The sequence below is a fragment of the Egretta garzetta genome, unplaced genomic scaffold (assembly GCF_000687185.1).
Source record: "Egretta garzetta isolate BGI_Z169 unplaced genomic scaffold, ASM68718v1 scaffold49, whole genome shotgun sequence".
Taxonomy (NCBI): Eukaryota; Metazoa; Chordata; class Aves; order Pelecaniformes; family Ardeidae; genus Egretta; species Egretta garzetta.
This window is the reverse complement of record NW_009260775.1, coordinates 609767-627262: the sequence shown is the minus strand read 5'-3', so window position 1 is coordinate 627262 and position 17496 is coordinate 609767. Positions and strand designations below refer to the sequence as shown.

At 39.7% G+C, this 17496-nt stretch overlaps 1 protein-coding gene across 1 annotated transcript in view; it reads left to right on the top strand.

Annotated features, from left to right (window-relative positions):
* The window catches only part of FRMPD4 (FERM and PDZ domain containing 4), a 119642-nt gene extending 106084 nt beyond the window's left edge, over nt 1-13558 (top strand). Inside the window, exons 10-16 of the mRNA XM_009646341.2 lie at nt 962-1088; nt 3452-3541; nt 4134-4316; nt 7619-7757; nt 8355-9416; nt 9739-11010; nt 12207-13558. Coding sequence (XP_009644636.1) covers nt 962-1088; nt 3452-3541; nt 4134-4316; nt 7619-7757; nt 8355-9416; nt 9739-11010; nt 12207-13558 — 4225 coding nt within the window. The remainder of the gene's footprint in view (nt 1-961; nt 1089-3451; nt 3542-4133; nt 4317-7618; nt 7758-8354; nt 9417-9738; nt 11011-12206) is intronic.
* The last annotated feature ends 3938 nt before the right edge of the window (nt 13559-17496 follow it).

The following is a 17496-nucleotide window of genomic DNA, read 5'->3' as shown; positions in this document are numbered from 1 at the left end:
TTTAATGGTGGGATCTAAGTTTATAAGGTCTGAATCCTAGGGTTTTAGTAGAGATTATTGTAGTAAGATTTGGATGATTTCATGGTACAGAAGATTGTAGGGTCTTAGATTCCACTTGAAAGATTTCTTAGATACAGAAGTATACCAGTAGGTACCTGTTTTATGTTAGACAACATGTATTTGGAACTACAAAGAAAAAGAAAATTTCCATAATGCAACCGTGTGTACATCTGTTTGGATTAAAAAAAAACAAAAACAAAACCAAGAACCAAACCAAACCAGACCAAGCAAAACTTTTGTTGGTTTTGCTTAGTTTGCTTGCAGAATGCAAATAATAACTGTTGCACACTCGATCTTGTAGAGTTTATCCACCTCACTGAGGATCATGTTATATTGTGTTATATTAATGAATCAGCAGAAAGAATTACAAGTGAAGAGTCAGTCTTCTATCAAAAGGGGTGCTTTGAGCAGAAAAGAAAATTTGGTAAAAGGAGGGGGACTGATTGGTTTTGAGGGGGGAAAAAACCAAAATTCAAGTGACAAAGACAACGGTTGACTGCTTTGTATATTGTAAAAAACCCTAGAAAATAAAATTAAATCTGACATTATGTTATTAAATCTTCTGCAATTTTAATTCTGTAATGGTGCTTGCCCATATAGTTAAGTGTTGTTTAACAATATAGCATAGATTTTAAACATAAAAACTTTAAACTTCTTTTATGAAAGGCATGATGAAAGAGATGGAAGGGATAGAAGAAAGATTATATATCATTTCAAAAACATCTTTTTCATAAAAAGTATGTAGTTTGAATACAGAAAATAATGTGTTATTGCAAAACTCCGGACTTGATCAACTCTCATTCTGTTTTCAGGCGTTCATTCACTTGGCATCATAGTTACTAGTCTTTAGATAAATAATCATCACAGGAATGTGAAATTAAATATATGCCTTTTATTGCAGAAAAGAATGGGGATTAGAGACTTTTCTTCCATCTGCTGTGCTGCAAAGCATGAAAGAAAAGAACATAAAGAAAGCACTTTCGCACCTTGTCAAAGCAAATCAAAACCTAGTTCCTCCGGGTAAAAAGGTATTACATTTGCATCTTAATGGAAAATACGTTTTAAAGAACAGAAAAGGTGGAGTGCATGGGAAACATTTAGAATTAATCCTTCGGAGAAACACCTAGCCATTATATTTTCAGAGAATATAGACTATTTAACTTTCGGTGCTCAGTACAACATAGCTAAGAATAATTAAAAATAATTAATTATACCCCAACTAAACTATCTCCTTATCTTGAGGATGCCAGAAAACTGGTTATTAATGCTTCATGTATGATAAAGATACATATTTTTAAATTCATTTAGTGCTTCCTATTAATGGCAGACTTGTTACAAAAGTTGCTGTTCTCTCTTTGATGCTCAGATCCAAATGACATTAAGCTATGGGCCTGACATAAATGCTGTTTTTCAGGATTGTTTTCTGTTATGCTCTAGATAGAGACTTTTTGCTGGCCAAGATCTAATCGTATGGATGATGCTCCTTACAGTAACTGACCCTCCTGGCTATTGTAAAATGCTTTTCTTAGCACTAAGGTTTAACTTCCTCTGGAAAAAGCATGCAGAAGACAATGTCTCTGAGAAAAATGCCTTTGTTAGGTGCACACAGCCGCACCTGGTTTTAGACACCATAATGAGGTTTCGTTATACAACTCATCTAGTCTCTCTTTGTAGTCAATGGAGAGAAATAGGCACTTCTAGGGAGCGATTCATCCCATCCCACATTAGGAACCAAAAATAGGTCAGATGACTTGTGTCCTAGAAATGCCTATTTCTCTCCATGGACTGTAAAAAGAACCTAAGCGTGACTAGTTGAGACATAAAATGAGTTGAACTCTGCTTCACAATGCTTTGTTTCTGAACAGAAAACCCCCAAAACACCTGGTGCCTGAGCTAAGGTTCATTGTGATCAGCAGAAATTCCGCTTGGAGGTTTCAGATCACATCATGGCTGTGAATGTAGCTCTGTGGTTTTGACCTGCGGTGCTCAGAAAGATTTTTTGACTGAAGCACTGCACATCTCCTATACTGCTGAAGCTAAAGCTAAATAATGCCAATTGCATATTGTTTATTCTGGTAGTGTAAATTTGGGGTCATTTTGGAAGCCATCACTGCTGCAGGCCTTGCAGGTGATGACAGCGGCATACAGTATTGGTTCTTGGTTAGAAGAGAGGTTGCAAGAGTCCCTCCCTGCAGCAAGCAGACTTTGTTGGGTTTGCTTCATTCTTTTCAGTTGGAGCTTTGGAAATATGTTGTGTGCCCACCTGCTTTTTTAGCAGGTAGGTCTCAGAAACAAAGCATCTGAGCTCATTGTCACCTTCTGTCTCACTTGTAGGTACTAACGCAGGTACTGGTTTCTTTCTGGGGTCTTCTGTCCCTCCACATGAAGAGAAGCCTGTCATTCTCAGGATTCTCCCATTTTTTACAACCCCTGTGTATTTCTCCACCAACTGAACACCTGATGAAGGGTGTTCCCACTAGTTGCTCTGCTCCGGAGTAATTTCCTCCTTGGTGTCTAGAAAAACTTTAGGATAGGGGTTCTTAAAATGCTATTCAAGGTCAAATAAAATTTTGAATTAGAAATCTAGTGGCTGAAAGGAGGACAGCAAGTGAGATGAGCTTGTTTTATCTTATCAAGTCCAGGTATAAGGATTTACACCAGGGAGGTGTAAGGTTTGGGTTCAGACTGTTGGGGTGAAATGAACTGTTTCTTGTTTACGTTCAGTCTCATAAAATATTTCCAAGTTGTTTCTTTTCAAGTAGGTAGTTGAAACTCAGAAGAGAAGAAGGAGATAATTATGACATGTATTGCATGATACGATCATATGTATTGGTGTACTGTATTTGGCTTTCAGATCTATTTCCTACTAAATATAGTGGAAGAGTTTTATTTTAAAAAATGGGAAATGCAATAATGAGGTGGAATAATAATGCCATATGCCACAAGTACCTAGCAAAATGTAATACACAGAGCTGACAAAAGCAAGTTCTTTGTTCTCTTTCTTTGTGTAGGTACATAAATGTTTAAGAACTGATGGTGGTTATGAATGGAAAGCTGCTGTCTAGCCTTGAAATCCCTCAATGAACAGATGTTTAATTTGAGTAGTTTAACATTTTCCCTTCATTGGAGCAGTTATGATGTTCTTACAGTGCTCTCATCTGCCCATACCCAAGTCCTCAGTGCATTTTAACTAAATAAGCAAGATGTCAATTTTAAGAATGAAACTATTTCTCCTCATCTGAAACTCTAGCATCTAATGATTTAGTTTCAGGCTCTGAAGAGCTGTTACTGCAGTCCATTCTCCTTAGACTACACAAATACATTTTCTTTCTGAATTTGGTAATATGATGATTTCCGCCACCACCTCTTACCCCTGTTTCTCCTTCCTCAGCTCTCTGCTCTGCAAGCCAAGGTGCATTATCTAAAGTTCCTCAGTGACCTGCGATTATATGGAGGGCGTGTTTTCAAGGCAACATTAGTGGTAATATTTATCTTGAAATAGTCTCTCTCTTCTCTTGATTTTTTAATCCAAATATCTTTTAGTAAAAGCTGGACCATATAATTTTCTTTAGAAGTTTAGGTTCTATTCATACACTTAAAAAGTAATTGTTAAATTGAACCCTTTTTTTTTTTCTTTTAAGCTTGAAAATAACATTCCTGTTATAATTTGCATTTTTACTGAGGATTTAGAGATAGGTTGGCACCCTTTTGACAAATAGCACCATCCACTTAACTACAGAATACTACTATTAGTTCAGAAAACTCTTGATGACAAGGATTTTCTTTCAGCAGAAGCAGATTTCATCCATCCGTCTGTCTGTCCATCTTACTATCCATTTAAAAACTACAGTGCAGTCAATATCCAGTAACAGATTCCTTTACTTTTTGGTTTTAATTATGAATCATGTATGCTCTTCTATATCATATCTTCTTAGAAAGACATAATAATCTTCAGTGTAGAAATGCCATGCAAATGTAGCTCCATGAAAATAAAAGAGGGCAGTGGCGATTTCTGTTACTGTGCACTACCTGTCGTGTTTTTTACTTTTGCTTATTTTCTTTTTCTGCTAAAGCAGGGAGAAAAGCGTTCAGAAGTGACACTGTTAGTAGGGCCACGGTATGGGATCAGTCACGTGATAAACACCAAAACAAACCTGGTGGCTCTCCTGGCAGACTTCAGCCATGTGAACAGGATTGAGATGTTTACGGAAGACGAAAGCAGTGTTAGAGTTGAGCTGCATGTCTTAGATGTAAAAGTAAGTTTGTTGTTGATTCATATCGATATAGTATCTTTAAATAATGTTTTTATCTTTATTTGAGTTTTTGATCAAGCTATACTGGTCTGAACATTTTCATGCCAATAATATTCTGAGGGTGCGGTCTTAGCTTTTCCATGTCAGCGTGCATGTACAGTATGGCTTGGCCATTTGAGGGGCCTGCAGTGTACTGGGCTGGTGCGTTGCAGTGCTGCTATTCTATTCTGATTTTTCTCTTGGCTGACCCCAGGCAACTCACTTTGTTGTTGTCTTCCTTGATTTCCGTGATGCAAAGAGGTGATGATCAAATTGGCCTTCTTTTGGAGCTCCTTGAGCGCCTAGAAGCTCCTTCTAGTGTACCAGGCAATATTACTACCATTAGAGAATCGCCAGCTGCATCAGACCAGTGTCCCCTGTAATGCAGTGTTTTATTTGTGAAGTTCACTGCAGGTAACCGCATAGCAGTTACCAGTGAAATCACCTGTGAAAAGGCAAGGGTTTTTTTCTTAGCCCTTGTAATTCCAGTCAAGTGTTTTACCCTGTGTAATATATCCATGGATGCTCTTCATCTACCTATAGTCATTTAATTTCTCTTGAATCCTGCTTAACACTGTGTCTGTGGCATCTAGTGGAAATGAGTGGAGTTTTGCATATTGTATTGTCTTGGTTCTTCTTGGTGTGTTTTCTATTTGGTTTTGAAGTGAAAGGCTTTGTAGACTGTCTAGAGCATTAATCAGGATAATCAGAGACTGAAGGAAGAGTTCTCATTATACTTGAAGCTTAAATATTCTATGAAAATAAATAGGGTCTAACAGTTCTTTTTGCTTACCCAGCTATACAGAAAAAAAAACATACACAAGGAATATTTTACTAGCTTTTGCTTAGAATGTTTTATGTTTATTGACCTGGAACTGTTTCCCTGTATTTAAGTCAATGAAAAAAACGTTGCTGTAAATTAATCTAGCTGCTCTTTGACAGCAAGTTAAGAAAAATGTACAGGTTGGTGGACACAGCATCTCTTTCACTGGACTTAGCAGTGATAACACCTGAGGATCTCAGGCTACTTTACTTGTGTTACTGTGCTAAACTCATTGCCCTCTTGTGAGAAGGCTGTTATCCCCTGTTTGTAGATGGAGAAAGAAACACAGAAGTTAAATCCTTCCCATCTGCCCGTATGTAAAATGCAGCACTGTATGCCATAGTATTATATATTACCATGATATCGTGCTGGTTTATATTGTAATACTGTTACTCTCTTACTGCAAACCATGTATATCCCCATCTTCTTGCTTTTTGGCACATGCAATCTTAAACCCAGAGAGACTGGCCTAACATGAAAATTACAAATCTTGGCGGCTCTGGGTGGAATTCGACAAAAAATTGCCTTTCTGTGGGGCACAAGTAGGGGTTGTCAGTCTGTCCTGTGTGACAGATGCGGGCACACACACAGGTACTTATTCTCAACTGATGTTTTCATGTCTTGGCTTACCCTAAGCAGTTTCGTATATCCGGAATCTGAATATGCCAATTCATGTCATATATGCCAATATTTTCTTAATGAATAAACAGTTTTTATTTTATTTTTGGTTCTTTTAATGTTTTCTCAAACATGTATCTCTTGGCAGATGCAGGCAATAAAAGTTTAGCTGTCACAGGACTGTTCAGCAGATGAACAGTAGTTCACAGCACTGTTCAGCAATCTGAGATTTCTGTGGAGATCATCCATTTCTGTCAATCACTGCAGAAAATTTGAGATCAATGTAGCATTTCAAATGTTAGTTTTCAGTAGTCACGCGAAAGAACAGAGATTAATTAGCCCATTGTGGGTTTACTAATTTGCAGTTAACTTTTACAGGTATAGTTGAATGCTTTGGAAGAAGTATGTATTGAATGGAGCCTCCAATTGTAGCACAAAATACTTTAAAGAAAAAAAATGCAGACATTTTTCCATGTTGTTGAAAACTGTTCATACAACATTCAGGGCTGCCGGGGTATTTTGGCCTAAGATGCTGCAGCACACACATTTAAAAAATTATCAATCAATCAGACCTATTGTGGGTTTGGTAGTTAGCTATGATCCTCAGTTACATTTTGACCACAACTGCCATCAGAATCAGTTGTCTTTTAACTAGTAAGGGGTGCAGTAAGTTGGAGAGCCATCCTTGTTGCATTCAATGTTCCTCCTGGAACAAATGATGCAGGTCCCTGCATCTGTCTTGTGACAGCGGGCTCTGCATGCTAAATTATGATAAATTGTCACAAATGTCTACATACCTGTGAGTCACTACAAACTGTGAGTGATAAGATGGGTTGTCTATGTTGCAATTTCTGTCTATGTATCATGGGAAGGGCTTCATTTTTATTTCCTCTCTAGGAGTTGTAGAGGCTTGCCACTTTAAAATAAATTAGAGAAGAGCAGCTTTTGGTGTTAAAAGCTACAGAGACCTGAACAAAAGTTTTAGGCAAAGAAATGTATATATTGTGGCAAAAGAAAAGGGAATGAAAGAAAGTGCATTTCACATGGATGATGAGGTTTGATGCTCGCTAGCCTGGCATCCGTAGTTTTTCAAAGCTCTGAGGTCTCATTTTTCTGTTAGGTCTGACTTTTTTTTTCTAAACACTTTGAGTTTGTTTTCGTTGCTGATCTTCATTCTGAGAATCTTTCTCCATTCTCTTTGTGTCTGTTTATCTGTCATTTTTTCATCACTTGTTATTTCAGTAATGGCAGGCCACAATCACTGAAATCTTTTAAGCTGCCATTGTAATACTCACTGTCACGGCTGTGTAATGATAGTGTTAACCTCACTACTGTATTTTCTGAACCTGAACCTTCCCTGATTCTTTTTGGCTTCCCGTGTTTTGCTTCTTTACATGTGCTTAGGGCACCTCATTTTCTGGGAAGCTGCAGGTCCCAATGCTACTTCAGGACTCCAGCACCTAATGTACCAGATTCTTAACCCTTGGCAGTTTCAGAGTAACAGTAAACAGTGCTTTGGTGAGAATAATATATCCATGCAAGAAAAAGATGGAGCGAGAGTCATAAAATGGTTAGCTTCATTTAGAAAGAGAGCAAAATCAGTTGTTAAAATGTCCAGTTGGACTTCTACCTTCCTGCGACTCCAGTCTTTTCTAAATGTTTGGTAAGGTTTTATATTGGTACTGAGGAAAATAAGTTCTCATGTGTATTTTTCAATGTGGTGTTTGTAATTCCTTTTGCTTCCATGTAGTAGTATTGTCAGCAGGTAAACAAAACAGATTGGGGAGGAACAGCCTTAACCAAGACTTGGTTGTATTCTTCTTAGCCTATTACTCTACTGATGGAGTCTTCGGATGCAATGAATCTTGCTTGCCTAACAGCTGGATACTATAGACTGCTGGTTGACTCAAGGCGCTCAATATTTAACATGGCCAACAAGAAAAATACAGGGAGCCGAGAAACAGGTATTCATTGCACAGTATGTTAACGATGGTCCAATGTATAAAGCAGAAGCCAGCTTAAGCCAGCGCACCTCCAGATAAATACAAGGCTATGCCAAATGACATCTGATTGCTGGCTCAGACCTAGCACCACAGTATATCAGTTCAGCTTTATAATGTTCAAATATTCAGCCTATGATAGCATCTTAATGTAAAATAAAGCAGGTGATGAATGCCTTTCATACTGTAGTGGCACAGGTGCATGCTCCCTGTGAGTGTTATTATTTTATATGCGTATGTCTTTTGTAAGAATACATATCGTGTTGGAGAAACCAGTTGGGGATTTGGTTTTATGTTACTATTCCTGGAATAGCATTTGTACCAAGCTCAGCTTTAGTTTTATGCTAAAGTACAAAAGTACCAATTAAACTTTAGGTCATTTAATCAAAAGGTACTTAACTTAGAGCAGAGGTGAGTTTGCAAGTGCTTTTCTGAAGTGTTTGATGGCCCAGCTGTCCTATTCCAAGTGTTTATTGCTCAGCATTAACAAGTTATTGTTTAAAAATCACATGAGTTTGCTCTTTGATTTCACAATATTGATTTTATTTCACCATGCTATAGGAACTGAAAATAGAGGAAAGCATAATCTCCTTGCTTCTGAGTGGAATTGTATACCAAAACCTACCACTTTCCTGGCTGAAGGAGATCAAGAGACTCAAATGTCCTTTGCTGATCCAAAACAGAAGACTATAGATGTTTCTGAAAGTCTGTTATGTCAAAAAGAACACAGACATCTGTACATAGAAAATACTTATAATTCAGGGGGATTTGATCAGCATCTGGCCAAGCCAAGTGACCCCACTGAAGCAGAAGAAAGCAGAAATTTTAATCAGCCTTCACTGCTGTCACTCTCAGGTTTGGAATCTAGCAAGAAAGCACAGGATTCCCCCAGGGGAGCAAAAGTTTCCTTTATATTTGGAGATCACAACTTGGATGGTATCAATCCCCAGACTCTTGGCTATGAAAGGCTTTTGGATGAAAGTCCAGAAGTACTAGAAAAACAAAGAGCTATTTATATTAGTAATGCCAATGACATTAAAGGCCTGGAGTTGTCACCGGATGCTGAAAGCATTCAATTTGCTACAAATTCTGTTTACGCAACTATAAACGATGGTAAAATATTTGGAGCTGCGGAAGGGATAGAAGAGCCTTTGCTTCATGATATTTGTTATGCAGAAAACACAGATGATGCTGAAGATGAAGATGAAGTAAGCTGTGAGGAAGACATTATGGTAGGAGAAATCAATAGGCCTGCTCTTCTCAGCCTTTCTGGTTCTAGTGATGACATTATTGATTTGACTTCACTTCCACCTCCGGAAGGTGATGATAATGAAGATGATTTCCTATTGCATACCTTAAACATGGCCATTGCTGCTCCTCCACCTGGCTTCAGGGACAGTTCAGATGAGGAAGACTCTCAGAATCAAGCAACGCAGCCTAGAGACAACAAGGAGCAAGCCAGTAATCTAGGCAATGATGACATTCCAGTGTCGCTTATCGATGCTGTCCCTACTAATACAGAGGGGAAGTGTGAGAAGGGGCTAGATGATGCTGTAGTCTCTACACTTCAAGCACTAGAAGCTTTGGCTGCTTCAGAGGAACAGCAAACGAATGACAATTCAGGTTCTTTCACCATAGTTACATTTATTCATTGAAAATCATTCCATCTCATCCATTTAGCTTTGGAAATACTCCATTTCATGAGGGTTGGGGTTTTTTTGGTTTTCCTTTTTTTTTTTTGCCATCATTTTGCATACATCATATTCCATATTATTTAATGGAACTACCATTTGTTACTAAACTACCTGTCCTGGGAACTGTGCAATAAAGTCAGAGTATCCTTACCAAGCATATTTTTGTCTCTAACACCCCCCCTTTGCTTGTCACTTATCCAGGTGCTTCAGCTGCTGTCATTTAATTGACTCTTATTTTTTGTGGCTTGCAGGTGTAGCTATCCTGCGAGCATATAGCCCTGAGTCATCTTCAGATTCTGGCAATGAAACAAATTCCTCTGAAATGACTGAAAGCTCTGAACTAGCCGCAGCACAGAAACAGTCAGAAAACACCGCACGTGTGTTTTTGACCACAAGTGAAGGCTACCAACCCCTTGTGGAAGAGCAGACTGAATTTCCCATCGCTAAGAATCAGGCTGGAGGGCCAGGCATGAAGCCCTCACAGCCTTTGGCTGGTCGTCAGGCTGCAGAGCTACAGTCAAAAGTTGTGCCTTCAAAGCAGATCCTTCATTCCGATAACATGGAAATGGAGCCAGAGACCATGGAAACAAAATCTGTCACTGATTATTTTAGCAAATTGCACATGGGATCTTTGGTATATTCTTGCACTAGTAAAAGGAAAAATAAGATGACAGACAGCAAAGGAAAAGCACCCTCTGATGGCAATGCTACTGTGAAAAAGCAACAGGGAACTAAAAAAGCAGAGACTGATGAAGATCTAAAAGCTAAATTTGGAACTCTTTCAGCAAGAGACAGTCAACGCCTAAGCACTTTTAATGTGGAGAGAACTGCCTTTCGCCAAAGATGGTACGCTGCTGATGATGGGGCAGCAGATAAGCCAAGCCCAGAAACGGTGAATGGGAAGACTTTTCCAAGAGTTCCAGTCCATGGCAAAACAGAAACTGACTGTAAGGATGAAGTGGATCCTGAGGTGGATCAGGATGATACCTCAGGGCTTAGCCAAGGTGAAAACTTTCTGTCAGATATGACTCCTGTGTCTTCAGCCAAAGACCTAAACGATGCAGAAGATACTGATTTATCTGCTGATGACCATCCTTCCAAGCTTCCAGAAGCTGAGCAGAGCGTGGCTAGGCTTTGTGAATATCACTTGGCTAAGCGCATGTCATCTCTGCAAAGTGAAGGCCATTTCTCACTGCAAAGCTCTCAGTGCTCTTCAGTGGATGCAGGATGCAGCACAGGCAGTAGCACGTGTGCTACCCCCGTTGAATCTCCTCTTTGTTCCTCTGATGTTAAGCACATTATCTCTGACCCATCAATGAAGGGCATTGCCTATATTCCAGCAGATGAAAGAGCTGCCATTCTTCCAAACCACGGAACGACGTACAAGGACCTGCACCAGCAGCCTGAAGCCGTCTGTCACAGAATGACGGTGCCCGTCGTGCATTCAGCAATTAACGCTGACCCACTCTTCGGCACTTTGAGAGAAGGATGCCATCGGATCCCCAAGATAAAAGAAACTACAGGTACAGCAGTAATAAAGCGTTTCTTACGTTTGTTTTTAAAGCTGCATGTTAGGGTTGAGGACTAGGTGCGATGTTTGCATTGTCTTTACCTGAAACTACATTGTCAAGCTGCAGCAGACAGTGGGGTTAGACCTTTGGTGTATCTATGCAATTTACTTGTACACGTTGAGATGTTCTTATGAGCTGCTTACAAAGATTAATTTTGTTTAAAACCTCTCATTACAGTTAAAAATATTTGGGGGGACATTAAGGGAGAGGCCTCTCTTTCACTCTTTGGAAGCCTTTCCAAAATCCGTAGTCACTTGAGTTCTGGGATTCTTGTTGGATTATGACATGACTTTACAAGGTATATTAATGTAGGAGAGGGAAAACTGATTCATTTATTATGTGCCTTATATGCTATTTCAGCAGATTGTCAACAACATGCCAGTATGAATAAAAAGGTCTAAATGTAAAGATGAGAAAATGTCACTATCTTATTAAGCATGTATTTACTTCACCATCTGACAGCAGGTGTTTCCTTAAAGAATAATTTACATATAGAACCATTAACACATTTTTAAGTTCTAATATCAAGAGATTTTATGAACTGACTGTTATAAAAAAAATGCAGTTTTTCAGAGATAGGATTGGAAATGCTGTCAGTTGGGTTTTAAATGTTTCCCTCTTCCTGGATTGCAACCCACACGTAGCAGTAGTGTGTGAATGCATGAAAATACGGAAGTGGAACAGACTAGGAGCAAGAATGAGAAATGTTATTCCTCTGCCAAAAAAACACATAACCAAACCAAAATTGCCATGAACACAGCTTCCCATACCCTCACAGGTATAGTTAAAACAGGTATTTTAATCTGAAAATATTAATCTAATTATCTAATAGAAAATACCCAATCCATATATTGGGGGACATTTAGGAAGCTTTATAGATGATTTTCTGTTCCTTTTTTTAAATGAGTTGGCTGTGGTGGAACGAACAATTAACTATTCATTGTTGTAAGTTGTTGATAGATTGAAATACAAAAGACATGAGGAACTAGCAATGAATTTTTGTAAAGTATTTTGAGGAGTGGAGACCACTGGGAAATACCAGGAATCCATTTGTCCTGACTGTTAATGATACTGAAAAGTTCAGTCTCTGAATATTATCAGGGTGATGCTTAATTATTCTGTCTGCTCTTCTACTACCCCTAGTGTAGCTTTCACAGAGCCTGAAAAGGGAAGACAAGGAGGCATGCCTACAGCTTTTCCTAGACAGCCTCTAGCTGACTCCATCATGCTATCATCCATGCTATCAGAATCAAAGGTGCCAAGTCAAAATCAAGACTCTTGTGACATTCCCAAAGTAAATCAGGCTTGTGGGGCAACAGTTAGTTTACGGCCATATGACATGATAGGAGGAAGCCTCAGGATGCCGCAAAACAGGAAAGTGCTGAGACGCAGCAGCAGCATCATTGGAGGATCTGCAGGCATTGAGATGCTGTTTGAAAAGAAGGCAGCCGCAGCCAGCTTGAAATGCCTGGACATCACCCGAAGGGACGAATCCAAATCAGAGAGAAGGGTGGAACTCCCCCTAGGCAAAAAGCTGTCAAAAAGTTATTCCCAGAGTTGTGTGTACGTCAGCACTGATAGGAGGGACAGTAAGAGGTGTTCGGGCACAGGCGCCAGTCAGAAGGACTCCAAGCAGTGTCGAACGTTGCCCTTGCGGAAGCTGGACACCAGCACCTGGAGGTGTCGTGGCCCCTTCAGCTACTGTTTCCTAAGCAGAGGAAATGATGACAATGATGATGAAGATGACGGAGACAGCCCTCAGCTCTCGTGTCTCTTTGAACCACAGCTCCCGTGTGAGCTCGCAGAACCAGTCAGTCAGTCGTTTTCCAGTGAAAATGAGCAGAAAGTCTTGGAGTCCCCGAAAGCTGCCGAGCCCCTGCAAGATGAGGCAGTCAACGCGTGTGAGAAGAGCAGTGCTGACATCCAAGGTGGCCAGATTGATGTGAATCTCAACGATGTGGCCTTCGATGCACGAATCACACGAATAAATGTGATGAAAGAGAAGACGTATGCAATGCCTGATGGATTTATTGCAGCACAAAAGGATGCCAATGAGCTACTCTCACTGGTCCGAGCAAGTATGGGCAAGAGAGAAGATTTACACCCAGAAACATATGACCTTAAACTTTCTAAGTACAAACAACTGTTATCTATGGAATCGAGACAGTTGGGAAGTGCCTGCAGGAAAATGGCCATGGCTGATAAAAGCCCTGAGGAAATGCTTTTAGCTATGACTTCCAGCTTTCAAGTACTCTGTTGCTTAACAGAAGCCTGCATGCGTTTAGTTAAAGTCATGAACTCTGAAACACAGCAGCAGGAAATTATAGCTAAGATAGACGAGGTTGTAATAAACTACATTTGTCTTCTGAAGGCTGCAGAAGCAGTGTCAGGCAAGACCTCCAGTGATCCTAGCATTAAACTCTTGGCTCGACATTCAACTACCATGGCCGCTATTGTAAGCACACTAACACGTTCTCTTAAAATGCTTTTAAACAAATAAAATACAAAAGTCACTTCATAATCTACCTTTGCAAAGCCATACATAAAAAACTTTTATTTACTGTATGTGTATGAACTAATGTAACAAACTCAGCTTTCTCTGTATATTTTGTTATTTTATATAAAATAGGTATGAGATTTAAAAAAAAAAAGTTAAAATACTGAACAACACTGACAAAAGTGATGACCAGATCTGTCCTTCCGTTTATACAAAAACAAAAGCCAAAAAAACCCCTCTCCCCAAGACAAGAAAAATGAACAGAAAAAATCCCATGTAGGAGCAAATTGATGTTTGGCTATTTTTCATATAGTCAAATCTATGGTTGTATGAAGTGAACTTTTAAAGCCTGTTATGTCAATGAAGTTGTTTTCTGTTTCAGCCAGGTTTTCACTTGGAGAATGCTCCATGTTTAGAAATGAGAAATTAAATCATAATGTATATAACACAATATTTAATGTTTTAAAATTATAATTTTTAAGCATTGAAAATAGCAAAAAGACATTTAAAATCCAAGAGACTATTATAACTTACTAGAGAATATATATATAATAAATGACTCTTTTGTTCATATGGCCTGAATTACCTGATTCTTCTTTTCTAGGAAGTTCCGTGTTTAAAAAAAAAAAAAAAACAGAAAGAAAAAGTATTAAAAATACCAACTTCAGAGGATATCTGATGTATTGAACATTTTAGTGTTGCATTTCAGATAGTGAAGGTAACTGTGGAAGACGGAGGACACAGAAATCAGAGTGGTTTGTTCTCTCTGAAATGAAAGGTTCATGCCGTGCTGGTCAGACCAGAATGTATAGGGCAGGTCTACACCCTCCTTTCCCTGGTAAATGAGAGAAAGGACCATCAGGAAATTCCGATGCTGTTTACTGTTTCATCATATATCTATGGTGCACCTGAACAACATGAACTGCATCTATTTTGTTAAATATTTTATACTTCATATTTTATGATTCTGAATGTTTAACTGTAAATAAGTTAGAAATAAAATGAAGTTTTCAGAATACAATAAATATCTCTGAAATATTTCCAGCCAGAGACAGTTCTTCTCTGAGTGATGACAAAGGCAATTTTTGAGTAATCTCTCCCACCTGAACTTTTGTGGAAAACATTCTGTAGTCTTGCGTTCGAGAGGTAGCCAAAGCAAAAGCTCTCAGTTTCACCTGGCAAATAGGCTTTCACAAGAGCATCTGTTAAACTTCGCAGTCACAGAGGAGCAGCAGCCCTTGTGGAAAGTGCAGAATACCATTCTCCAAACTGGCGTAGGTAATTTTCATCTGTTTCTCATAATGTCACATGCAAAGAGTATAACTGCTCTGCTTTGAATCCTTACCCATTCAGCTGAAGCATGTGTCAGGCTTTCTCTGTTGAACTGGAAAGACTAAACCAACAAAATTAAGTCCTTGCCAAGGATGTGTTTTCTTGCATAGAGTGATGCTGTGAAACCAAGACGTGCTTTTTCCTCTGACTGCAGAGAAACATCTCCAGAGAGACGGTATGAGAAGCTTAATCTGTTGTCTGTAGGAGAAAAATCTGGTTTCCTAGACCAATTCACTTAGCACGTGGACCCACTCTCAAGGCAGCTCAGAGGTTGGCTGCAGGCTGAGTTACATTGGTGGTGGGTGACAACAGCCTGACCCATGTGGTCCTCACCCTTGGCGCTCTCATTCTGGCAGCCCTGGCAGTGGGGCTGTGTGTGCTGCGCCTTTGCTGCAAGTACCAGTGAAATTCTTTCTGCTATTTCTGAGTTTTTCATGCTGGGGAAAAATATGCTCCGTTGTTGTGTTGGTACATATTCTGTCACTGTTTGTGAGTCTGTGCAAAAATGGCATCAGTGATTCGGAAATACTAAGTTTCACAAATAGATTTAGGACTGTCACAGTTAAGCATCAGCACAGATCATCGGGATGTGGCACTTCCAGGGTTGCTAGTGCAGTCCTTTTCACTCCACTCCATTTCATAGATTGATCTAGTTTTATTTTGAAGGTAAGTAGATTTTTTTTCTTACTGTTTAAGAACTTTTCTGATTGTAAACCTGCTCATTTTGCTCCCTAAGGTTAACTATGGTCTTTTTTTTTTTTTTTTTTTTTTTTTTTTTTTTTTTTTTTTTTTTTTTTTTTTTTTTTTTGTGGCAATATTTTTTAGGTTTAACTAGTGGGGTTTTTTCCTCTCCTTTTTAATGCATTTTCATGGGCTCATAGAATAATTTGTGTTGCAAGGGACCTCTGGAGTTCATCTAGTCCAACGCCTGCTCAAAGCTGGTCTAATCAGGTCAGGTTGCTCAGGGATGTTTCAAGTTGGACACCCTCCAAGGACGGAGATCCCACAACCTCTCTGGGCACCTGTTCCAATATTTGACAATCCTTACAGTGAAAAAAAGAAAAATTCTTTATGTCTAATCAGAATTCTTCATGCTCCAACAATATCCATTGCCTTTCATCTTATCACCGTGCACCCTTCAGAAGAGTCGGGCTCTGTCTTCCCTGGTATCCTCCCACCAGGCCGCTGTAGGCTGCAGTAAAGTCTCCCATGAGCCTTCTCTCCACCAGGCTGAATAAACCCAGTTCCTTCAGCCTTTCCTCGTATCTGGTGTGCTCCAGGTCCTGACCAGCATGGTGACCCTCCACTGGACTCGATGGTATGACTTCAGAAACTGCCACCATATTCCTGTCTCAGTTCTGATAAATAGAATCATGGAGCCCAGCTTGCCAAGTCACCTCTTAGAGGGCAGATTCTCTTTCCTGCAGGATTTCAGACATCCCCATCCGATACCTTGTAAACATCTTCTTCCTAATCTTTCCACTCAGAATTATATGCAGGCTTTAATGCTGCCTTTTGAGGACTTTGTATGATGGCACAGCTGCTGGAAATAATTTGTCTGTGGTCTCCCGTAATCACACGTATTCTCAGGTGTATCAGGTTGGTGGCTCACAGTGAGCTGTTGTCAGTAAGTCATACTTTTAAAAGTGGAATGGGAGGGCATCAGAAGCTTAGACAGTAGCCTGAGTGACCAAGGGATTACGGCACAGACAAAGTCCCTAAGTCAGCATTGCTGTTCCTTGAGGTATGAAAGCTATCTCTTGCAGTGGCAGCATCAAGGTATTTTCCACTGGGGAAGAACCCTTAAATTTTCTCCAGCTTTCCAAGAAGTACCATTAGAAGTGTTCTCTCTGGATTTGACAGCCTGTTTGGGCAACAGGATCAATCAGGGACTGGCCAAAGGACTAGAAGCTTCACATCAGTATTGTGGAGTTGCACTTCATCTGAACTGCATGCACAGCTTTCCATTATACCTAAAGGTGTTCACTCACCACTCAACTATCCTTTCTTAAACTTGTTAACATGGAGAGGGTGTGTAGAGGTTTTCTTTCTCTCTTCCAGTATTTGATTAGCCCTTGGCAGAGGGGCACACAGAACTGGACTCATTCATTGGTAGTTCATCTACCAGGCCCTCCCCAGCTTTCTCAAAAATTCTGTCTCAGCAATACCAGTGGGTTAGGAGTGGTGTCTCTGATATAGATCAGTTTGCGTCCCACAACACTAATGTTACTCTTTCCTGAGCACTCTTTCATAGGTCTTCAATGCTTTCGTGAGTGTAGTTCAGTGATCAGGCTGCCTCTTGGGCAATTCCCTGATAGCGTAGTTAAAGCATATCCTCCAGGACTTCTGTTGCCAGTTTCAGTCAAGGTAAAGCAGGATGAAGGCGGCCACTGCAGTGGTGGGGCAGAATTTTAATATCAAGGCCTTGTCCCTTTCTCAAATAGACTTCTGCTGCTACTCCTATATCTGTTATTGCAGAATGTGGGCTGTTTGGCTCATCTCAGTCTTGAAATGCTTTTCTCCATGCTGCAGATGCAGGAAGGCTCACTTTTTCAGCGCTCCTATTCCTCTCTAGTCAGAGACAGCTTTATAAGTAATGGAAGGGGGAA